This window comes from Bufo bufo, chromosome 6, assembly GCF_905171765.1.
Source record: "Bufo bufo chromosome 6, aBufBuf1.1, whole genome shotgun sequence".
NCBI classification, from domain to species: Eukaryota; Metazoa; Chordata; class Amphibia; order Anura; family Bufonidae; genus Bufo; species Bufo bufo.
In genome coordinates, this window is record NC_053394.1 from 203228641 (window position 1) to 203254528 (window position 25888).

General features: G+C 44.6%; 1 protein-coding gene across 1 annotated transcript in view; it reads right to left on the bottom strand.

Moving 5' to 3' along the window:
* The window catches only part of MTG1 (mitochondrial ribosome associated GTPase 1), a 408689-nt gene that overhangs the window by 149051 nt on the left and 233750 nt on the right, over positions 1-25888 (bottom strand). Inside the window, exon 8 of the mRNA XM_040435854.1 lies at positions 15906-16002. Coding sequence (XP_040291788.1) covers positions 15906-16002 — 97 coding nt within the window. The remainder of the gene's footprint in view (positions 1-15905; positions 16003-25888) is intronic.

The window sequence follows — 25888 nt, forward strand, 5'->3', positions numbered from 1 at the left end:
AGCAGAATGCTTGGATGTATAGGGAGAGGTATAAGCAGTAGAAAGAGTGAAGTGCTTATGCCGCTGTACAGAACACTGGTGAGACCTCACTTGGAGTATTGTGCGCAGTACTGGAGGCCATATCTCCAGAAGGATATAGATACTCTAGAGAGAGTTCAGAGAAGAGCTACTAAACTAGTACATGGATTGCAGGATAAAACTTACCAGGAAAGGTTAAAGGACCTTAATATGTATAGCTTGGAAGAAAGAAGAGACAGAGGGGATATGATAGAAACTTTTAAATACATAAAGGGAATCAACTCGGTAAAGGAAGAGAGCATATTTAAAAGAAGAAAAACTACCACAAGAGGACACAGTTTTAAATTAGAGGGGCAAAGGTTTAAAAGTAATATAAGGAAGTATTACTTTACTGAGAGAGTAGTGGATGCATGGAATAGCCTTCCTGCAGAAGTGGTAGCTGCAAATACAGTGAAGGGGTTTAAGCATGCATGGGATAGGCACAAGGCCATCCTTCATATAAGATAGGGCCGGGGGCAATCCATAGTATTCAGTATATTGGGCAGACTAGATGGGCCAAATGGTTCTTATCTGCCGACACATTCTATGTTTCTATGTTTCTTCTTGTCTGAGAGAAGATATCATTTCTACTACCAACTTTGTGAAGATTCTTGGCACTGAGGAAATACCAAATGGAAGAGCGGAGAATTGGAAATGATGCAATATGCCCCAGGGTCTTTTAGTGCAAATCTGAGATACTTTTGCAAGTTTAGATGGGAATATGATAGTAGGCGTCTTTCAGATCGATAGATGTAATTTAGGCTCTCTTTTTGATTAAGGGGACGAAGGACGAAATTAATTCAGTCTTGATTTTTCTGTACGTTATCGATTTGTTTAAATCCTTTAAGTTTATGATGGTACAGAAAGATCCATCTGTTTTTTTGACTAACAATAGCCTTAAATAGAAACCTTTCCCCTTTTCTGTTTTGGGTACATTTTTTATTACACCAGATTTTTTTAATTCTAGAACAACCTGCCATATTTTTGATAGAATGGTGAAACTGTGGGAAGTGGTCTGAAATTTTCTTGGGGAGTTGAGGAAAATTCTACTTTGTAACCGTTTCTCATGATTTGATGTTACAGATTCCCACTGGGTCAGAAAATTCCTCAGCCTCCCTCCTACGCTGGCGTCATTGTTTTTTGTTCTGCTTATTTTGGGGGTTAAGGAGGAGAATCCCTTACCTTTGCCCCCTTCTGATAGCTCCAGCGCCCTGTTTTCCCTTTTCCCCTATAGGGTCTGGATTGTGAATTGAATGCGCAAAAAAGTTTCCTTTTAATATCTTCCGGAAACCCTTTCTGTTTATCGGCTGCTTTTTCTAAGATTTTATCTAGTACAGGGCCGAAGACATATTCTCCTGAAAAAGCAATGGAGCACAACTTTGCATTGGAGGTCTTGTCGCGCTGTCTAGCTGAATTTTAAAGGGCTGCATCTTTGGCCACAAATCTGACCGATTCCGCAGGTGTGTCTGCCAGAAACGCAGTGGCGGACCTAAAAAGGGGAATGGAGTGCAAAATTTCCTCCCTAGGGGTTTTATTCTTTATGTGATATTCTAACTCATTAAGCCAGAAATACATGGCCCTAGCCACAGAAGTTGCCACAATATTTGTCTTTACCCCAAACATGGAGGCTTCCCACCATTTTCTCAAAACGGCATCTGCCTTTCCATTGGGTCGCGTAACTGCGATCAATCCGCGAATGGCAAAGGAATTTTCTTTACAAGTTTTGCCAACTGTATATAAATTTTTGGGGTCTCATTAAAGATCTTAGTTTCAGACGGATCAAAGAGTAGTCTATTTCTAAACTCCTTAGAGACCCCCAACCTCTTTTCTGGATCTGTCCATTCATCGAGGATCATGTCCTTAATATTCTCATTAATGGAAAATACTTTGGATATTTTCGCACGTAATCCCACAAACATTTCGGCCTGTACCGATCGTGGTTTTTGGATGCCTTCAATACCCATGGTTGCCCTTACTGCCTTTAGTAGTTCCTCCATTTCCTCTGAGGAAAAATAGTACTTTTTATTGTCTTCAACTACTTCACCCTCTGACAACTGATCTTCATTAATATCTTGTCTACAGGCGGATGCCTCTTCGTCCATGTCCTCTGCATCAGAGGAGGATGGAGTTGATAACCTTCATTTTTTGGAAGGAGGCATAGGAGGAACCGGCATAAGGGAGGCCAGGGATGATTTAATTTCATCCTGAATCATGGACTTTACTTCCATAAGGATAGATGGTTGCTCTTCCTTTAACAGATCACTAATGCAAGATTTGCATAGTTTCTTCTTGTAACTTTCTGGGAGTTTCTTAGCACAAGTGGCACACCTAATATACTTAGATTTGATTTTAGTCCCTTTCACTTCCTGAAAAGAGAAGGGCAAACAGGTATCAGAAGGTATCATAAAAGTAAAAAAGAAGACATTAGCATATTTTCCACAGGGGAGCTCACTTAAGGAGCGGCCGAAGGTGGGCCTGAGCTGTCCATGTGGGTCCCAGGAGCCTCTGGAGCTGACATGCTGGAGTCAGTGGAGATGGCATTGTCAGAATCGCATGCTCTTTTTCACCTGGAGCTGCATCTGACATCATCAGCCCGTGTCCGGGGCGCGATGACTCGTCCACACATGTTCCGAAGCTCAGCCCCTCCGGACCTCGCCGGGAATCCGAGAGCTAAATCTTGGGTCGGCTCCCGATTCGGTGTGCGGCGTCCCGCCCTCACAGGTCTGCTTCCTCGCCGAAGGGAAGGGAGACCATGCAGCAAGGAGTGAGTACAGAGCCCTGATCTCAGGGACGAGAGTCACCCTATTTCCTCTGCCCAGCTTTAGCAGCAGATGGAGGGCAGAGGAGAAGATTGGTAAGCCAACCTCCAGTTATTTAAAAGGAAAATACACCATAAATAAAATAAACTTTTCACCTCCCTTTTGGGAGGCCACACTGTGTAATGCCCCCGTAGGGACAAGAAAATAAAGAGAGCGAGTGGGTGGGGGCTTTTAAACTCTCCATCTCTGTGTATTCCTGCCCCTACTGAGGTCAATCTCATTTGTAGCCATCATGGTGGATGAAATGGAAAATTCCTTCCCGACTCCAATCACGCAATCAGAATTACTCTCTGGATCAACACCCCATCTCTAGTAACTATAGCATGTAATATTATTACACTCCAGAAATACATCCTTGCCCCTCTTGAACTCTTTTAGAGAATTCACCATCACCACCAACTCAGGCAGAGAGTTCCAAGTCGCACTGTTCTTACCGTAAAGAATCCTTTTCTATGTTTGTGTACAGTACAAACCTTCTTTCCTCCAGAAACAGTGGATGTCCCCTTGTCACAGTCCCAGTCCTGAGGATAAACAGATGATGGGAGAGATCTCTGTACTGACCCCTGATATATTTATACATAGTTATTAGACCACCCCTTAGTCATTTTTTTTTTCTAAAGTGAATAACCCTAATTTTGATAATCTTTCAGGGTATTTTAGTCGACCCAATCCAGTTATTACTTTAGTTGCCCTTCTCTGAACCCTCTCAAGCTCTGCTATGTCTGCCTTGTTCACAGGAGCCCAGAACTGTACACAGTACTCCATGTGCGGTCTGACTAGTGATTTGTAAAGTGGCAAGACTATGTTCTCATCACTGGCATCTATGCCCATTTTGATGCAACCCATTATCTAATTTGCCTCGGCAGCAGCTACATGACACTGGTTACTACAGCTTACAGGTGAAACTCGAAAAATTTGATTATCGTGCAAAAGTTCATTTATTTCAGTATTGCAACTTAAAAGGTGAAACTAATATATAAGATAGACTCATTACATGCAAAGTGAGATATTCCAAGCCTTTATTTGTTATCATTTGGATGATTATGGCTTACAGATGAAAACCCCAAATTCACAATCTCAGAAAATTAGAATATTACATGAAATCACAGCACACACGAAAAAAGGGTATGGGGTACACGTTCACTACTAGTAAATCAAATCACAGCCTGACAGAACGTTAATAACAAAAGCAATAAATATTTTATTAGGAAATAAAGTGGGTGTAGATAAAATCAGGCGTACAGGAATCAGTAGTGTGGAGAGGGAACAGGATTATACCATCCACAACTCTGACTGAAGCACCTATATATATATGGCAGGAATCCAGTATTGGGGCACACTGATTGATATCCTAGTCTTAATATGTAAGGTGTGGTGGATACAGTACTCAGCCTGGGATTACCATATAATATGCAAGTGTAATAGTAGCTGCTAATAGTGAGATCTAGCAGACTAGTAATAGCATGTATTGGTAGTTGCAGTCCATTAGGCTAGTTTGTCCCAAAGACTGCTCCCCTATAGGCTGAGCGAGGTATCAGCAAACTGTGCTCTCATAGCGGCACTCGTGATATGGATATCACTGAATAGATATGAACTCTGCCCTAAACACAGCTGACATCAATGCTGCGCTCTACGCGTTTCAACATGCTAGGGTGACCGCATGTCTCATCAGGAGCGAGCTACACTTTCTATTAGATGTCATCTGAACACTGCACTGTAACGTGCGTCTCTCGGCACTGTGCTTGCCATGTGTGGCCAGCCGCACGCCGAGACTAAGTAATCTAAGACCCGCCCCCATGCAGGTGGGTGCCGGCTCCAGCATCCAATCAGGGATAGGAACGCCTCCTCTGCTGCGCTCCCTGACGATGCCGTCGCTCTCTCCAGCATAGTGCCAGCACGGGGAGGAGCATCATTCTGCTCTCTGCATCTGAGGGAATACTTACAATGCGGTCACGAACCAGGCAAGTGACAGCGCTAAGATAAGATGATCAGGGTATTACAAGGGGGTTAATAAAGGAAAAGGACAGCCATATATACCCAATATACAGCAGATAAGAGACATATTAAAGTTGGAGGGTCTGACAGAGTACATCCCTATACAGTAGATAATGTGAGGACTAGTGTTTAAAAATAACCTAGAGGACATATAAGAGCGCTACTGAGGCATGCATATGGGCTCTAGATAAAGCTTGCAAAGGACAGAGCCTCATTAAGTCCCTTGGGGTGGACAGTGTCTAATTTGAAGATCCACTGTGTCTCCTTGCGGAGCAGTGACACGTCTATGTCACCTCCGCGGATGGATGTGGTGACATGTTCAATCCCCTGGACACGAAGCACGTCTGGATTGCCCTCATGAGACTCACAGACGTGACGTGCAACAGATGTATCGCGTTTGTTCTTAATGTCCAAAAGGTGTTCGCCCACACGTCTCCGTAGCTCGCGCCTGGTTTTCCCCACATACTGTACACCACACACACACACACACATGTGATGAGGTATACTACTCCCACTGATGTACATCTGATCAGAGATCTGATGCAAAATCTCTCCTTTGTTACCTGGCTCACGAAGTATGGCCCCTTCATGATATTACTGCAAATAACACATTTGCCACATGGGAAGGTGCCAGTGAATGTACTACTGAGCCAGGTGTCAGATGAGGGGTGTAAATAAATACTGTGGACCAGGCGATCACGAATATTAGAGCTGCGGCGGTATGTGATGGCGGGGCGATCTGACACTAGTGTGCCAATGTCAGGGTCCGATTGCAGGATAGGCCAATGTTTCTGAAGAATCTCCCGTATATGCACTTCTGCTTTGTCATATGTCGCTATGATTCTCGGGAGATGTGGTTCCAGTGGCCTCTGTTTGGGTGTCAATAATTGGTCACGGCTCACACTCATCGAGTGATGGTAGGCCTTTCTAAGTATAGGAAAGGTTATAGCCAGCTCACCTCGACGTCCTGCACAGCGGTGCACGGAGCGGACCCAAGCCAGTCCCGTTTGCGAATAGAAGAAAATGGAAAAAATGCTCCAGCACCACGGTGGATAGTATGAAAAGTCCCGGTCTTTATTATCACCAAGAATCCAGGTGAATACAGCAATCAGACAATACTGGTGGTCCCCCGGTTCCCAAGATCAAATCTTGATCTTGGGAACCGGGGGACCACCAGTATTGTCCGATTGCTGTATTCACCTGGATTCTTGGTGATAATAAAGACCGGGACTTTTCATACTATCCACCGTGGTGCTGGAGCATTTTTTCCATTTTCTTCTATAGGCCTTTCTAAGTGTATACTCAGGATACCCCCTGAGTGTGAACCGTGACCGCAGATCATTCGCAGCCACCCTAAAATCCCGAAGTTCGGAACAATTCCTCCTAGCCCTCAGATACTGGCCCTTCGGAATGCCACGTCTGAGGGCCAGGGGGTGGCCACTGTCCCACCTCAGCAGACTGTTAGTAGCTGTCTGCTTCCGAAACAAGTTGGTCGTGATTCTCCTGTCTGATGACACGGTGACAGTCAAGTCCAAAAATGTAATCGCCCTTTCCTGTATATCGGACGTAAAAAATAGGCCCAACTGGTTACTGTTTAGTTCAGCTACAAATTTAGTAAACCAGTCCTTAGACCCTTTCCATAGCAGAAACACGTCGTCGATATATCTAATCCAGATTAATATCGACGACGTGTACTGTTCCATGGAATCGCCAAACACGACCTCCTTTTCCCACCAGCCCAGGTAGAGATTTGCATAAGTCGGGGCACATGGGCTGCCCATCGCAACTCCCCTGAGCTGGTGGAAAACCTGACGGTCAAACAGGAACACGTTGTGATTAAGGACAAATTCTAATAAATCCATCACAAAGGTGTTGTGGCGGATAAGATGTGCACCTCTCTGTTGGAGGAAGGCCCGTACAGCTTGACAGCCCTTGTCGTGTGGAATAGAGCTGTATAGGGCCTCCACATCCAAGCTGGCCAGCCAAGTGTCTGTCTCACATACAATACCCTCAAGGCGTTGTAGAACGTCCATCGTATCGCGGGCATAAGATGGTAGACATGCCACAAAGGGCCTCAAGATCACATCAACATATGTGCTGATGTTAGCTGTGAGGCTCCCAATCCCTGACACGATGGGTCTGCCTTTCAATGGTGTACTCTGCTTATGCAGCTTAGGGAGACTGTAAAACACAGCACGAATTGGGAACTTAGGTGACAAGAATTCCAACTCGGTCTTGCTTATAAGTTTCTCCCTAGCCGCTGCCTTTAGAAGTGTAGACAGTTGTTCACTGAAAATGGAAGTTGGATCCGATGGAAGACGTCTGTACGTGGTGGTATCTCGTAAAATGGTGAGGCACATCTCACGATACGCCTCCTGGTCCATAATGACAACGTTTCCCCCCTTATCTGAGGGTTTAATGACTATGTTAGTGTCACCCTCTAAATCTCCCAATGCTGTTCTTTCCTGGGGACTAAGGTTGTCACGACCTGCATTTTGGCCCTTCAAATTACGAAGGTCCTGAGTGACAACCGTGACAAAAGTGTCAATGGGGGTATTGTCACTTATCGGGGGGAACATCTTGGACGGATGTCGCAAGTCTGTGAATGGTCCATCACCAATGTCCTTAGTGCCTTCCTCATACAGACCCGCCAGTAGCTGTACATCTTCTAGCTCCTCCATCCTAATACCCAACTCCTGACACATGCGAGTGTCATGAGTAAGAAAAAATTTTTTCCATTTAAGCTTGCGTGCATAGAGGTGAAGGTCTTTGACCCAATTGAACGGATTAAATTTTTGTAGAGGTACAAAGGAGAGACCCTTTCTTAAAACATCCATTTCTGGTTGAGACAACGTGCGTTTAGACAAATTTACCACTTGGAGCTCCTCTATTTGGGACCCTCTGTTGTCTTTTTGTGGCGTAGCAGGTAGTCTGACACTGGGGGTGTATTGTCTAAAAAACCCCCACTAGATCCTCTGCCTGATCTTCCGCGTTGTCTCCCACCGCGTGTTCGTGATGATCCTCTGGATCCCCCTCTACCTCTACAAGTAATAGAACCGGTTTCAATGTCCGTATCTGCCTCGGAGGACGATAATTCTGTATCAAACTCCGACGTAGTAGGTCGTTTAGGCCCAAAGTCAAAGATCTTCCCCTCCTTGAAGTCCTTAATGTCCCTATTGTATAGAAGGTGTTTCTTTTCTTTTATGTAGCACGTGAACCGTTCTATATTCTGCTATAATAAGGTCTCCTTTTTAGCAAAATCAATATGATCGCTAAACTTTTTAGTTTGAGCTATGCTTTCTTTTAGCTCACTATCACTCTTATTAAGCAGCCGTTTTTCCTCGTCAAGTAGTAACCTCATAAGGCGTAAGGAGCCATCAATCGACTCTTGTTCCCACTTGGCGAGGAAATCACTGCTACGAACACGGGCGGTAGGAAGAATGGGATTTCTTAATCCTCTTGGAACAATATTGTTCTTGATATACGTGTCCAGAGTTTGAACCTCCCACCAACACCGTATATAATCCTTGTATACACGAGTCAGGTTTTTGAAAGAGGATGTAATGCTCACATATGCTGTCTGGGATGACAGTTCCTTTTCAGAAAAGACCTCCTTAGGGTCCCCTAACCAGCTCTCCGCGCTAAAGTCACTTGACAGAAAACCTGCCATTCCCCAATATTAAAGAATTGAACTAACAGCACACACGAACTGTCATCCCAGACAGCATATGTGAGCATTACATCCTCTTTCAAAAACCTGACTCGTGTATACAAGGATTATATACGGTGTTGGTGGGAGGTTCAAACTCTGGACACGTATATCAAGAACAATATTGTTCCAAGAGGATTAAGAAATCCCATTCTTCCTACCGCCCGTGTTCGTAGCAGTGATTTCCTCGCCAAGTGGGAAAAAGAGTCGATTGATGGCTCCTTACGCCTTATGAGGTTACTACTTGATGAGGAAAAACGGCTGCTTAATAAGAGTGATAGTTAGCTAAAAGAAAGCATAGCTCAAACTAAAAAGTTTAGCGATCATATTGATTTTGCTAAAAAGGAGACCTTATTACAGCAGAATATAGAACGGTTCACGTGCTACATAAAAGAAAAGAAACACCTTCTATACAATAGGAACATTAAGGACTTCAAGGAGGGGAAGATCTTTGACTTTGGGCCTAAACGACCTACTACGTCGGAGGTTGATACAGAATTATCATCCTCCGAGGCAGATACGGACATTGAAACCGGTTCTAATACTTGTAGAGGTAGAGGGGGATCCAGAGGATCATCACGAACACGCGGTGGGAGACAACGCGGAAGATCAGGCAGAGGATCTAGGGTTTTTTTTTTAGACAATACACCCCCAGTGTCAGACTACCTGCTACGCCACAAAAAGACAACAGAGGGTCCCAAATAGAGGAGCTCCAAGTGGTAAATTTGTCTAAACGCACGTTGTCTCAACCAGAAATGGATGTTTTAAGAAAGGGTCTCTCCTTTGTACCTCTACAAAAATTTAATCTGTTCAATTGGGTCAAAGACCTTCACCTCTATGCACGCAAGCTTAAATGGAAAAAATGTTTCCTTACTCCTAACACTCGCATGTGTCAGGAGTTGGGTATTAGGATGGAGGAGCTAGAAGATGTACAGCTACTGGCGGGTCTGTATGAGGAAGGCACTAAGGACATTGGTGATGGACCATTCACAGACTTGCGACATCCGTCCAAGATGTTCCCCCCGATAAGTGACAATACCCCCATTGACAAGGGGGGAAACGTTGTCATTATGGACCAGGAGGCGTATCGTGAGATGTGCCTCACCATTTTACGAGATACCACCACGTACAGACGTCTTCCATCGGATCCAACTTCCATTTTCAGTGAACAACTGTCTACACTTCTAAAGGCAGCGGCTAGGGAGAAACTTATAAGCAAGACCGAGTTGGAATTCTTGTCACCTAAGTTCCCAATTCGTGCTGTGTTTTACAGTCTCCCTAAGCTGCATAAGCAGAGTACACCATTGAAAGGCAGACCCATCGTGTCAGGGATTGGGAGCCTCACAGCTAACATCAGCACATATGTTGATGTGATCTTGAGGCCCTTTGTGGCATGTCTACCATCTTATGCCCGCGATACGATGGACGTTCTACAACGCCTTGAGGGTATTGTATGTGAGACAGACACTTGGCTGGCCAGCTTGGATGTGGAGGCCCTATACAGCTCTATTCCACACGACAAGGGCTGTCAAGCTGTACGGGCCTTCCTCCAACAGAGAGGTGCACATCTTATCCGCCACAACACCTTTGTGATGGATTTATTAGAATTTGTCCTTAATCACAACGTGTTCCTGTTTGACCGTCAGGTTTTCCACCAGCTCAGGGGAGTTGCGATGGGCAGCCCATGTGCCCCGACTTATGCAAATCTCTACCTGGGCTGGTGGGAAAAGGAGGTCGTGTTTGGCGATTCCATGGAACAGTACACGTCGTCGATATTAATCTGGATTAGATATATCGACGACGTGTTTCTGCTATGGAAAGGGTCTAAGGACTGGTTTACTAAATTTGTAGCTGAACTAAACAGTAACCAGTTGGGCCTATTTTTTACGTCCGATATACAGGAAAGGGCGATTACATTTTTGGACTTGACTGTCACCGTGTCATCAGACAGGAGAATCACGACCAACTTGTTTCGGAAGCAGACAGCTACTAACAGTCTGCTGAGGTGGGACAGTGGCCACCCCCTGGCCCTCAGACGTGGCATTCCGAAGGGCCAGTATCTGAGGGCTAGGAGGAATTGTTCCGAACTTCGGGATTTTAGGGTGGCTGCGAATGATCTGCGGTCACGGTTCACACGCAGGGGGTATCCTGAGCATACACTCAGAAAGGCCTACCATCACTCGATGAGTGTGAGCCGTGACCAATTATTGACACCCAAACAGAGGCCACTGGAACCACATCTCCCGAGAATCATAGCGACATATGACAAAGCAGAAGTGCATATACGGGAGATTCTTCAGAAACATTTGCCTATCCTGCAATCGGACCCTGACATTGGCACACTAGTGTCAGATCGCCCCGCCATCACATACCGCCGCAGCTCTAATATTCGTGATCGCCTGGTCCACAGTATTTATTTACACCCCTCATCTGACACCTGGCTCAGGAGTACGTTCACTGGCACCTTCCCATGTGGCAAATGTGTTATTTGCAGTAATATCATGAAGGGGCCATACTTCGTGAGCCAGGTAACAAAGGAGAGATTTTGCATCAGATCTCTGATCAGATGTACATCAGTGGGAGTAGTATACCTCATCACGTGTGTGTGGTGTACAGTATGTGGGGAAAACCAGGCGCGAGCTACGGAGACGTGTGGGCGAACACCTTTTGGACATTAAGAACAAGCGCGATACATCTGTTGCACGTCACGTCTGTGAGTCTCATGAGGGCAATCCAGACGTGCTTCGTGTCCAGGGGATTGAACATGTCACCACATCCATCCGCGGAGGTGACATAGACGTGTCACTGCTCCGCAAGGAGACACAGTGGATCTTCAAATGAGACACTGTCCACCCCAAGGGACTTAATGAGGCTCTGTCCTTTGCAAGCTTTATCTAGAGCCCAAATGCATGCCTTAGTAGCGCTCTTATATGTCCTCTAGGTTATTTTTCAACACTAGTCCTCACATTATCTACTGTATAGGGATGTACTCTGTCAGACCCTCCAACTTTAATATGTCTCTTATCTGCTGTATATTGGGTATATATGGCTGTCCTTTTCCTTTATTAACCCCCTTGTAATACCCTGATCATCTTATCTTAGCGCTGTCACTTGCCTGGTTCGTGACCGCATTGTAAGCATTCCCTCAGATGCAGAGAGCAGAATGATGCTCCTCCCCGTGCTGGCACTATGCTGGAGAGAGCGACGGCATCGTCAGGGAGCGCAGCAGAGGAGGCGTTCCTATCCCTGATTGGATGCTGGAGCCGGCGCCCACCGGCATGGGGGCGGGTCTTAGATTACTTAGTCTCGGCGTGCGGCTGGCCACACATGGCCAGCACAGTGCCGAGAGACGCACGTTACAGTGCAGTGTTCAGATGACATCTAATAGAAAGTGTAGCTCGCTCCTGATGAGACATGCGGTCACCCTAGCATGTTGAAACGCGTAGAGCGCAGCACTAATGTCAGCTGTGCTTAGGGCAGAGGGCATATCTATTCAGTGATATCCATATCACGAGTGCCGCTGTGAGAGCACAGTTTGCTGATACCTCGTTCAGCCTATAGGGGAGCAGTCTTTGGAACAAACTAGCCTAATGGACTGCAACTACCAATACATGCTATTACTAGTCTGCTAGATCTCACTATTAGCAGCTACTATTACACTTGCATATTATATGGTAATCCCAGGCTGAGTACTGTATCCACCACACCTTACATATTAAAGCTAGGATATCAATCAGTGTGCCCCAATACTGGATTCCTGCCATATATATATAGGTGCTTCATTCAGGCTATCAGAGTTGTGGATGGTATAATCCTGTTCCCTCTCCACACTACTGATTCCTGTACGCCTGATTTTATCTACACCCACTTTATTTCCTAATAAAGTATTACATGAAATCAATAAAAAAAAAGGATGTTAATAGAAAAATGTAGGACCTCTGAAAAGTATAATCATGCATAGGTACTCAGTACTTGATTTGGGCCCCTTTTGCATCAATTACTGCCTCAATGTGGCGTGGCATGGATGCTATCAGCCTATGGCACTGCTGAGATGTTATGGAAGACCAGGATGCTTCAATAGAAGCCTTCAGCTCTTCTGCATTGTTCGGTCTCATGTATCATCTTTCTTTTGGCAATGCCCCATAGATTCTCTATGGGGTTCAGGTCAGGCGAGTTTGCTGGCCAGTCAAACACAGTAATCCCATGGTCAGTGAACCAGGATTTGATACTTTTGGCAGTGTGGGCAGGTGCCAAGTCCTGCTGGAAAATGAAGTCACCATCTCCATAAAGCTCGTCTGCGGAATGAAGCATGAAGTGCTCCAAAATCTGGCAGACGGCTGCGTTGACTCTGGACATAATGAAGCACAGTGGACCTACACCAGCAGAAGACACAGACTGTGGAAACTTCACACTGGACTTCAAGCAACTTGGCATTGTGTGCCTCTCCATTCTTCCTTCAGACTCTGGGTCCCTGGTTTCCAAATGAGATGCAAAAGTTGCTCTCATCAGAAAAGAGGGCCACTGAGCAACAGACCATTTTTATTTTTTATTTTAGCCCAGGTAAGACGCTTCTGACGTTGTTTGTTGTTCAGGAGAGGCTTGACAAGAGGAATACGACATTTGAAGCCCATGTCCAGGATCCGTCTGTGTGTGGTGGCTCTTGATGCACTAACTCCAGCCTCAGTCCACTCCTTGTGAAAGTCCACAACAGTTTTGAATGGCCTTTTCCTGATAATCCTCTCCAGGGTGCGGTCATCCCTGCTGCTTGTGCACTGTTTTCTTCCACACTTGTCCCTTCTACATAACTTTCTATTCATGTACTTTGATACAGCACTTTGGGAACATCCAACTTCTTTTGCAATTACCTTTTGAGGCTTTCCCTCCTTATGGAGGGTGTCAATGATGGTTTTCTGCACAACTGTCAGGTCAGCAGTCTTTCCCATCATTGTGATTCCTACTGAACAAGACCGAGACAATTTAAAGGCTCAGGAACCCTTTGCATGTGTTATGGAATAATTAGCTGACTAGAGTGTGACACTTTGAGCCTAGAATATTGAACCTTTTCACATAATTCTAATTTTATGAGAATGTGAATTTGGGGTTTTCATAAACTGTAAGCCATAATCATCCAAATTATAACAAATAAAGGCTTGAATGATATCGCTTTCCATGTCAGTGTTACCCAGTGTTTTACCGTTTAGTATGTACAGGTGACATATTTTTTCTTCCCATGTGCATAATGTTACATTTGTCAGTGTTAAACCTCATCTGCCACTTGTCTGCCCAAGCCTCCATTCTATCCAGATCCCTCTGTAGCAGTATACTGTCCTCTTCCGTGTTAATTACTTTACACAGTTTAGTGTCATCCGCAAAAAAAATTATTTTACTGTGCAAGCCTTCTACAAGATTATGAATAAATATATTAAAAAGAATAGGGCCCAATACTGACCCCTGATGTACCTTACTAGTGACAATGACCCAATCTGAGTGTGTACCATTAATAACCACCCTGTTATCTATCACTGAGCCAGTTACTTACCCACAAACAGACATTTTCTCCCAGACCAAGCATTCTCATTTTATATACTAACCTTTTACAGATGATCTAATTGTAGTAAGATCCAGCACCTCCTGCGGACTCCCTCCCCTGGCGATAAGATGACCGTTGGGACCAGAACAGGAAGCAACATAGCGCTTCCTCAGCTGAATATACAAAGCTTTTTCAGTGATCGGGAAGACAGGGACACTGAGGGACCATCCCTGCCTTCTTTAAGGGGAACCCTGCTATCACTGACATTTTAAAATTTCTGTTCAGTGATACATTTAAACTGCCCAAGACATTTATAGCCAATGGGTGGTAGGGAACTAGTTAAACATTTTTATTTATTTGATTTTCTGGAGTGTCACAATTTATGTACCTTCAGAGCAGTCTTATAGGTTACACTGATATACTTTTTAATTAACTCTGAGGGTGCAAGGGGTTAAATCAGTGCACTCAGCATATCATTCCCCTTATTTTGAGTGGGGTGAGCCACTTGTTTTTATTTTTCGAATATATGAAGTACAATGTACCATGAAAAAACAATCCCAGAAACATTTTGATAAGTAAAAGCATTCCAAGTCATTACCACATAAAGTGTCAAGTCACATTTGGAAAATGAGGCTGTGTGTGGATGGTGAAAACATATTTTTTTTTGGAAGGTGTTAAAGTGTAATTTATATGCTTTGTCCTGATAAGGCCCAAAAAACAACAAAAAAAAACAACTGCCCATAAATGAGTATTTATGGGTTTGGCTAGTTTCACACTAAGCGCTGAAATGTTCCAGCACGCTGTTCTGGCAGAGGAACAGCCTACCAGAGTTCATTGTATCCAGCATAGTCAGATACTACCTTTCCCTGTTGGGGCCCATTTACTATAATAGGACTTGGAGGCGATCCAGACAGTTTCTGGCTTTAGTGCCCGGGATTCAGCCGGACAAAAAACGCTGCTTGCAGCTGTATTTGTCCAGCCAAATCTCGGCACCTAATGCCAGAAACATGCCAGATCCCATTATAGTCAATGGGCTCCAGCAGTTTCTGGCTATGCTGGATGCAATTAACTCTGGCAGACTGTTCCGTCAGACAATATTTTAGCACTACTGTGAAACTAGCCTTGGCAAATACCATGTTTGTCTATAACACTCTGGCATTCTGGTAGTCTGCAGAGACAGAGGAGCAGACTACCGGAATTACTGTATCTGGTATAACTGGACACTACCAGATACCTATTCACTATAATGTGATCCTGTGGGTCTCTGGCACAAATACCAGCTTTCTACTGAAAAAATACTGCTGCATAAGGGCAATTCTTTAAATTCTTTGTTATTTATAACATATACAGGCCTATTTTCACTGGAACATCCCTTTAAAGAGGACCTTTCATGCGATATTATTAAGGGAGATATATACCTGAACTTGCGGGGTAGTGCAGTGGCTGATGCTGCACCCTGCTTGATTTTTTTAAATATGCCTCCTATGCCCCGCCGGATTTCTCCCGCTCGTATGCTAACACTGAGCATCAGAGCAATGAGGAGGAGACTGAGTCTTTCTCCGTGGGCGTCTCCTTCTCCCTGGCTGTAACGCTGTCCAATCGCAGGGCAGTGCGTCACAGCCAGGGAAGTTTTTTCTCCCTGGCTGTGACACTCTGCGCTGTGATGTACCCGGCAAGTACAGGTATATATCTTCCTTAATAAAATCGCATGAAAGGTCCTCTTTAAAGTGTTGCTTTGAAAACTATTTTCCATAAGATATGAAAATGAATGTAAGGTATAGTTGTACTGTTTTACCGCATATTGCCAACTTCATTCCTATCTCAACCGACTCAATGCGAGGTGAAAGGACTCCTGGTGTGTCCAAGAGATAGATGAGAGGATTTTCTGAAACCTGTAACATGAACGTTCTATATAAGGATGATATAGAAGGACAATATATAGCATATTGCAATGAACAATTTCCCATATATTGGGCTAAATTAATAAACTTTAAAGGGGTTGTTCACTTACGGGGGGCCTTTTGTGCAGGCCCCCCCCCTTCACCCCAAACACCATACTAACCTGTTCCCTACCGCTGCTGCCTCGCACCAGTCTCCACATGTCAACTTTCTGACTGGCCACAACGGTGATGTGTCCCCCATGCATCATGTCACTGGGGCACATGACTTTGGGAACATTCATTGGCTGCAGCAGCCAAGTGACCCATATCAAACAAGAAGTTGAAACACAGACACCGATGCTTCCTTGTTCCTGTTTTTATAAATCTACTTCTTATAGTATAATGTCTTATTTATTGTTTGTGTCCAGTTAAAGGGACTAGGGTAAGCACGTGCCATCCAGAATCGGGCAACAGACTTCTTAGCCTGGCACAAGGTGTAACTGAGAATGCTTTAGCAGCTGTGGGGGAGGAGGAAACTCAGGGTTGACAAATATGAAGCAGATCTTCGGGTTTTCTGCCACAGTTATCTCCATATTATCATATTAAAAAAAACTTGCGCAACTCTTCCAGAGACCATAACAATGATCAATACTGTGTAGCCATACAAAGTTTTTGATTAATCCAGACAAAAAGACACATCATCAAGCTTTCCAGTTTCTGGAAAAGAGTAACAGGGATATACATAGGGGGGCAGAAGAAGGGCATACATGATATCGTAGGCAGAATAATCATCTTAATTGACCCCCAGAGCGTGGTGAAGCAAAGCTGCTAAAGGTTTAATCACCAGAGTATACAGCAATGTGGAGAGAGGGCACCCCTTCTTATTCCCACATTCCAGCCAGAATCTATGGGAAGGAAATCCATTCACCACGAATAAAGCCTGTATTACAGAGCAAACGATTGTCAGGAGGGAAGCTTTTCCTCCCGGTAATCGCTTGCTAGCTAGCGGAGGAGACCACTGCTATTACATGCAGTCCCTATACTGTCTAATGGTTTGCTGTTTGCAGATCACTATTAGACAGCACAATCTGCTGCCGACAAGTTGCTCGTTCATCGGGCAATCAGCGGCAGTATTACACTGCAATATGATGGCTAATGAGAGCTGATGTGAACACTCGTTAGTAATATCGGCCAAAAAATCAACCAGTGTAATACAGCCTTAAGGCCACAGGATGATGATACAACTGCACTCAAGTAATGAAACTCACAGGAAAACCAAATTCAAGGACAACCCAAAGGTACTGCCATTCAACAGAATCTAAGGCCTTGGCCGCATCCACAAACACTGAGACCCTCTATCCGGCATTCTCATGGGAAGCCTGTAAACTAAGATACAAGGATTCTGATTCCTAGCTGTAGACTTGCAAGGCATGAAATCATTTTTATCGTGGTACACAATTAAATGAATTTACCCAGCAAGCTAGCACCTTTGTCAAGATCTTAACATCTATAGAGAAATGGGGCAATATGAAGCAAGGTAGGGTCCCTGTCTGGTATGGGAATTACAACTATTTTAGCCTCGTTCATGGAATTAGGATGATGCCCCTCAGTGTAGGCCTGTTGAACGAGCTGCAAGGGGCGGGGGACTAGATCAGCCCGAAATCTTTTATACAACTCCACAGGAATACCCTAGGTGTCACAAAATGTGTGTTGCAAGGAAAAAATATACAAAGTAGCATAATATTCCCCAAAGGTATTAGCAATCTCTCGAGGAATTTGAGAAGAAGAGGCCTGTGATAGCTAAAGGTCTCTTTAAACGGTAACATTCATCAGGTAATGCACCACCCTACTCCACTGTATGGGTAGGAGCAATCACTGATGCCATAGCTTGTCCTCATACAGACTTGTCGTTTGCCGGCAGCAGAGGCTGTTTACACAGCACGATCTGCTGCAGGCAAATGCCAATTTAGGTGATCACATGAATGATGTGATTACCCGATGAACAAACGTTTCACACATTCATTGGGTAATCAACTTTTACAAAGTGAGCCAGAAGATCCCCATGCTCAAAATATCCCTATCTGAGAAAAAAAAAATGACTACACCTAAGCTTACCCTCCATGCCTGGACTGCCACGCAGGCCTAGACTCCAGACACAGACTGCAAAAGTACTCCAGCTCAGTCTGTAAAGTCTCGCACTCCAACCTATATTGGAAGATAAGCCCCACTTCAGATCACGAATGGCCTGAGATATGACACCCCTCACAAACGCCTTAAAGGGTTTTATCATCTCAGACATTGCTAGCCTACCGCTAGGATTGGCAGATACGTGTGGGTCCCACCTCTGGGACCTGCAACCATCTCCAGAATTGGTCCCTTAAAGCCGCCTACTGGGAGTTCCTAAAAAACAGGCAATCACACTTGGTTATTTTTTTCTTTTTTTTTTACTATAACCTTTATTGTGGGTTTTTCTTTAATTAGAACCGATATACTGTATATGTGATTGATCAAGGAACAGTAAACAATCTGTATAAGATAGAATAAACAGAGAATATCACTCATAAATCAGTAATCATTTAATTTCAAACTATAAAGAGTAGAAAGACAGTGGACAAACCATGGTGTTCTCTCATGGTGTGGCAAGCATAGGACAGTTGTTTGTCGGCATAGATAGGTGGACTACACTGATAGATGTAGTGCTGTATTTTCCGTACTGCCCATCTCTACTTAGGGGCTTATAAACTATACTGTGTGGGCTGAGTGTGCCTTTACAAAAGATAAAATATAACTTTTATTCAAGTACGTTTAAAAATGAATTTAAAGGGCTTCTGTCAGCCCACTAAACCGTTTTTTTTTTTTTGTTTAATAATAATCCCTACACTGCGATCTCTGCATACATAAGTAAAATAATAATTTTCGTTCAGTAGAATTTGATAAAACGCTATTTTTATAATATGTAAATTACCTTGCTACCAGCCTTGACAGGGCCAGGGAACGGAATCGTTCTCTGCTGGCCCTGCCTGTTTTCATTCAATATCTGGCGCCTGCGCCGCGGCCGTACCTATCTTCAATCTGCGCAGGCGCACTGAGAGGCGGCCACTCACTCGGCCGCTCGCTCCTAAATGCGCCTGCGCCGGGTGTAGATGTGACGTCATCGGCGCAGGCGCATTGAGGATTGAGCGGTCGAGTGAGTGGCCGCCTCTCAGTGCGCCTGCGCAGATTGAAGATAGGTACGGCCGCGGCGCAGGTGCCAGATATTGAATGAAAACAGGCAGGGCCTGTTCCCTGGCCCTGTCAATCACAATGCGGAGGGGGCGTCATTAGGATCGGAGGATGCGGCTGCTACCAGCAAGTAGCCGCCCTACTTGCTGGTAGCAAGGTAATTTACATATTATAAAAATAGCGTTTTATCAAATTCTACTGAACGAAAATTATTATTTTACTTATGTATGCAGAGATCGCAGTGTAGGGATTATTATTAAACAAAACAAAAAAAAAACGGTTTAGTGGGCTGACAGAAGCCCTTTAAGGAAAAATAATGGCTAAAAGTATGCAAAATGTGTTTGAATAGCCAGGTTTCATTTCTCTTTATGCACCAGGCATGGTCACTATAACTGGTGGATTTTGAGCAGACATACCGGCCTAGCATTCCTTTCCCTAACAGTTTCCTATTCTCAGGTCAGGGAAACCTAGCATGGCTGTGTGTCGGAGCACTCGCCCTGAAAAGAGTGACCCCCAGCCAGCCTCTGGATACCTCGGGCCTGGTCTAGAAAATAACCCTAGATTGCTTCTGATTGCTGTAATATCCTAATGCTAGACTGCTTCAACACATTTCGCCTATAGTCTAAGGCTTCTCAGGAAGCGGCAAGTCTAGTTGCAGCATAGGTTTTCAGCATAAAGTTACGGCAGTGGCAGCGTGGTCAGTACATTACCTTCCTTTTAAAGACCTAAGTCCTCCCCTTTCTCTACGTCAAGCATGGCTGGGCGGGCAGGGGCGGATCCAAGAGAGCCGTTCTCGTTTAGATCTGATCCAAGGGAGCCGTTTTCGTTTAGATCTCGCTCCCAATTCCCGTCTCTTAAGCGGATGTGACGCACCGAGGGGCGTGTCTGTTGTCATGAGGACCTTTGGTAGTGGAATCGGGTAAATAAGTAGCAGAGGAGCGCTTTCAATTACTGTTTATGCATAACATCACTCACTATAAAGTTTAGAATAGTAACGCAATACACATTACTCGTATGTATGTAAACATACATACTTGGGGAGATTTTGCTTTATTTAAATTGGAATTTACTGGGTCTTCTGAGCTGTAATAAAAATATTTGATGCCGCTATTATATTTTGAAGCAACATCACTTTATTTTTATTACTGTCTATTAACAGTGGGGAGAAATTAATCCCCATCATTACCCATGATTATAAAAATGGCTTATAGAACAGCATCTCATTTAATCCATTGGGAGCAGTGGATTGCATAGTAAAAATCCATCTCACATCCCTTTTCAGGATCCTACTGTCCCAGTTACCGCCACCTCTCTGCTACTGTGGGATATGTTCAATTCCAATGAATTTAATGCAATTAGTATCCCCTCCATGTATCATATTCATGTGTCTTGCTACAGATGTATCCTTGTTGTTTTTTTATATCATTATAATGATCCCTGAGACGTGTTCTCAGTTCCTTATGGTTTTACAGCTATAGTCTAGTGGACAATTACATTGTGCCAAATAGACTACTCCAGTTGTCTGGCAATTAATAAAATCCTTGATTTTATATACATTGCCTTTCTTTGAACAAGTGAACTCCTTTGCTGTCCTTACTTGGCTACACGGCAAACATTTACCGCATCTGAACATGCCTTTCGGACGTCGTGTTAGCCAGCCTCCTTCTCTTACCGGCGGCTGGTAATGACTGTGGACAAGTCTGTCTCTCAGGCTCCGTCCCCTCCTATACGTAATCTGAGGGTGGGGCCCAATCACACCCCGACGGTCTGGGTCATCACATAAGATGTCCCAATGTTTTTTTATGATCTGTCTTACACGTTCATGTGTGTTATCAAACATACCGATAATTCTTATCGGTTGTCTTTCTGTGTTCTCCAGTTGTTTTGGAACTAGTAATGTTTACCTCTTGGACTCAAATGCAGTTCTGAGGACCCCATCAGGATATCCTCTTTCTCTAAATCTTACCCTTAGATCACTTGCCTGTTTTTTAAAATTTAACATGTCCTTTTTGGATCCCTTTCTGTAATTAGTAAGGATGTGCACTCCCCCACCTCAAGAGACTGTTTGTGGCTGTAGATTTGCAGAATATGGTCATGTTAATTTTATTACTCCGTCCTCTCTGTATTTGTACATCGAGAAAAGGGAGAGTGTTGGGGTCACATGTTGATGTAAATCTCAAGCCTAGATCATTATTGTGATGAATATGGATTAATATTTACTGTCAGCCATGTCCTCACACACACCATTTGCTGACAGATAGCAGAGGTAGTAAACTCCAAAGTAGGGCCCTGCTTCAAAGCCCCAGCCATCTGATTGTCAGCTAGCCAGGAAGAAAGCCCCAGGGATCCAGGCTTCAAGGATGCCCCAGGTGGAGAATGTCACACCTCAATCAGCCAGTTTGGAGGCAAGCTAAATCCTGCAGGAAAAACCACCAGCAGGAGGTATCAGCCCTTGGCAGGATCAATGCTACCTCCCAGACATGTTGGCACCTACATTTCATAAGGAATTATGAATCGCCCGTCCATCGCAGGCGCAAACCGGATACATATTTGTTTCCCGGTGGTCACGATGTGACCCCCTTTTGTATCTTGGGTAGGGCGTAAAACGTCACTGTCACTGGGTAGTTTGGTAAGAGAAAATCAAATTCATGTTGGTGAATCATTTTTTGTCTGAGGCCCCTTATTAGGATCCCTTTTAGCTCCTGGAGAAAAACTGCACACAGATCCCTATCAAGGATCTTGTATGAATTAGTATCAGTCAGGATGTCCATGCACATCTTGACATATCTCATGATCAATTACCACCACGTTCCCCCCTTTATCAGCAGGTTTTATTATAATATTTTTAACTTGCTCTAACTTTTGCAGAACCATTGCATCCTTATAACTAAGGTTTTCAAAACCTCTAGATTTTGAGAACAATAGGATCCTGAAAAGGGAGGTGAGATGGATTTTTACGATGCAATCCACTGCTCCCAATGGATTAAATGAGATGCTGTCCTATAAGCCATTTTTATAATCATGTTTAGGTTAATGATGGGGATTCATTTCTCCTCACTGTTAATAGACAGCAATAAAAATAAAGTGATGTTGCTTCAAATGATAATAGCGGCATCAAATATTTGTATTACAGCTCAGAAGACTGTCCCAGTAAATTCCAATTTAATAAAGCAAAATCTCCCCAAGTATGTATGTTAACCTACATACAACCAGTAATGTGTATTGCGTTACTATTCTAACCTTTATAGTGAGTGATGTTATGCATAAATAATAATTGAAAGTACTCCTCTGCTACTTATTTACCCGATTCCACTCTGTTGATTACACCAGAGCTGAATCGGACAGCGATTGCCCCCCAATATGCTGAAACCACGCCCCCTGCTAGAAGCCAGCAATCTAATGAGCGCTGTGTAGTGTGGAAAATCCGCGCGTGCGGAGTGTCAGGGTAAGGAGATGTTTTGCATGTCGAAAGACTGTGAAATCTCCTTAACCCTGGTATTGTCGCGCGCACCCAGGAATCGGCGCACACTGTATCATGAGTTCACTAAGTTCCTGGTCGCCCGTTGTACTGCGCAAGCGGTAAGTTTTTTTTTCAAGGTAAGGTTTTTGGAATTTTCTGCTACCCACGTCACTTCCGGTAGTGACGTGGGAGGTGTGTCTCTCACCTCGGCTCCTCATTGGCTCTGCCGGGGGTTTGTCGGCGCAGGCTCGGAGGATTCAGCCGTAGCGTGAACGCGCCGAAGGTAGCAGAAAATTCCGGGCCACTGCGCATGCGCGAAGAAGACGGCCCAAGGTAGCAGAAAATTCCGGCTTCACGCATGCGCAGTGGCCCGGAATTTTCTGATACCTTCGGCTCCTACTGCGCCTGCGCCGAGCCGTCTTTTTTGAGCCGAAGGTAGCAGAAAATTCCGGTCTACTGCGCATGCGCGAAGCCGGAATTTTCTGCTACATTCGGCTCCTACTGCGCCTGCGTCGAGACCTGTGGCAGCACACTGTATTAGGGGATCAGTATGTGGCAGCACACTGTATTGGGGGAGCAGTATGTGGCAGCACACTGTATTGGGGAACAGTATGTGGCAGCACACTGTATTGGTGGAGCAGTATGTGGCAGCACACTGTATTGGGGGAGCAGTATGTGGCAGCACACTGTATTGGGGGAGCAGTATGTGGCAGCACACTGTATTGGGGGAGCAGTATGTGGCAGCACACTGTATTTGGGGAGCAGTATGTGGCAGCACACTGTATTGGGGGAGCAGTATGTGGCAGCACACTGTATTGGGGGAGCAGTATGTGGCAGCACACTGTATTGGGGAACAGTATGTGGCAGCACACTGTATTGGTGGAGCAGTATGTGGCAGCACACTGTATTGGGGGAGCAGTATGTGGCAGCACACTGTATTGGGGGAGCAGTATGTGGCAGCACACTGTATTGGGGAACAGTATGTGGCAGCACACTGTATTGGTGGAGCAGTATGTGGCAGCACACTGTATTGGGGGAGCAGTATGTGGCAGCACACTGTATTGGGGGAGCAGTATGTGGCAGCACACTGTATTGGGGGAGCAGTATGTGGCAGCACACTGTATTTGGGGAGCAGTATGTGGCAGCACACTGTATTGGGGGAGCAGTATGTGGCAGCACACTGTATTGGGGGAGCAGTATTAGGGGAGCAGACATAGATTTTTTCCTTCTTGCTCTCGCCTCATCTTGGTGCCATAACTGTATCGTGCCCGCTGTCCTGCAAAGATTAGAGTTATATCACCATAGTCACGCAAAAAATAATATCTCCACACATATATGACCAACCCCAAGATAATAGCGCATGCGCAGTGGCCCAGAGTTTAATGCTACCTTCGGCTCAGCGCATTTTGCTACTGCGCCTGCGCCGAGCCGTCTTTTTCAGCACATGCGCAGTGGGCCGGAATTTTCTGCTACCTTCGGCTCCTACTGCACCTGCGCCGAGCCGTTTTTTAGCGAACCGAAGGTACCAGAACATTCCGGCCCACTGCGCATGCGCGGAAAAAGACAGCTTGGCGCAGGAGCGCCGAGTCCAGTTAACAAAATACGAATATCTAGACCTCTTCAGCACCTCTGTGACGTTTACTTGACAGTAGTTTTATTAATTGGTCACTTAGACCACATTACGTCTAGCGTGAAGTGCGGACTAATAAAATTTTTGAAATCTTTATTTCATTTCCTTAAAACTATCTTCCACCAAAAAAAAAAAAAAGGGCCGAAGGTAGCAGAAGATTCCGGCCCACTGCGCATGCGTGAAAAAAGCCGGCTTGGCGCAGTATGAAATCGCGCCGAGTCCAGTTAACAAGAAAAGGGCTACAGCGCATGCGCACCTAGGGTAGCAAATTTTTAGAGGTCAGTGCGCAGTGTTCCGTAATTTGTTGCTACCTGTTCCGTTATTTTATGCTAACTGTAAAATTTAGCTATCCTTGTCACTTCCTGTTGTGAGGTAGCCGCACAGAAGGGTTTTGAAGGAGTTGTACCCACCACTCTTACACCTTTCTATGGAGTCAGGGATGTCACCGCTTTTACACCTTTCTATGGAGTCAGTTTTGATAACAGCGTCTGATATACCTGCTACCTGGTCCTCTGGTGGTCCCCTTTGCTTGGATCGACCACCAGAGGACACAGGCAGCTCAGTAATAAGTAGAACCAAACACCACTACACTACACCCCCCCCTGTCACTTATTAACCCCTTATTAACCCCTGATCACCCCATATAGACTCCCCGATCACCCCCCTGTAAGGCTCCATTCAGACATTTTTTTGGCCCAAGTTAGCGGAAATTATTATTTTTTTTTTTCTTTTCTTACAAAGTCTCATATTCCACTAACTTGTGTCAAAAAATAAAATCTCACATGAACTCCCCATACCCCTCACGGAATCCAAATGCGTAAAATTTTTAAGATATTTATATTCCAGACTTCTTCTCACGCTTTAGGGCCCCTAAAATGCCAGGGCAGTATAAATACCCCACAAGTGACCCCATTTTGGAAAGAAGACACCACAAGGTATTCGGTGAGGGGCATGGCGAGTTCCTAGAATTTTTTATTTTTTGTCACAAGTTAGCGGAAAATGATGATTTTTTTTTTCTTACAAAGTCTCATATTCCACTAACTTGTGACAAAAAATAAAAACTTCCATGAACTCACTATGCCCATCACGAAATACCTTGGGGTGTCTTCTTTCCAAAATGGGGTCACTTGTGGGGTAGTTATACTGCCCTGGCATTTTAGGGGCCCTAATGTGTGGGAAGTATTTTGAAATCAAAATCTGTAAAAAATGCCCTGTGAAATCCTAAAGGTGCTCTTTGGAATGTGGGCCCCTTTGCGCATCTAGGCTGCAAAAAAGTGTCACACATGTGGTATCGCTGTACTCAGGAGAAGTAGGGCAATGTGTTTTGGGGTGTCTTTTTACATATACCCATGCTGGGTGAGAGAAATATCTCGGCAAAAGACAACTTTTCCCATTTTTTTTATACAAAGTTGGCATTTGACCAAGATATACCCATGCTGGGTGAGATAAATATGTAAAATGACACCCCAAAACACATTGTCCAACTTCTCCTGAGTACGGCGATACCAGATGTGTGACACTTTTTTGCAGCCTATATGCGCAAAGGGGCCCAAATTCCTTTTATGAGGGCATTTTTAGACATTTAG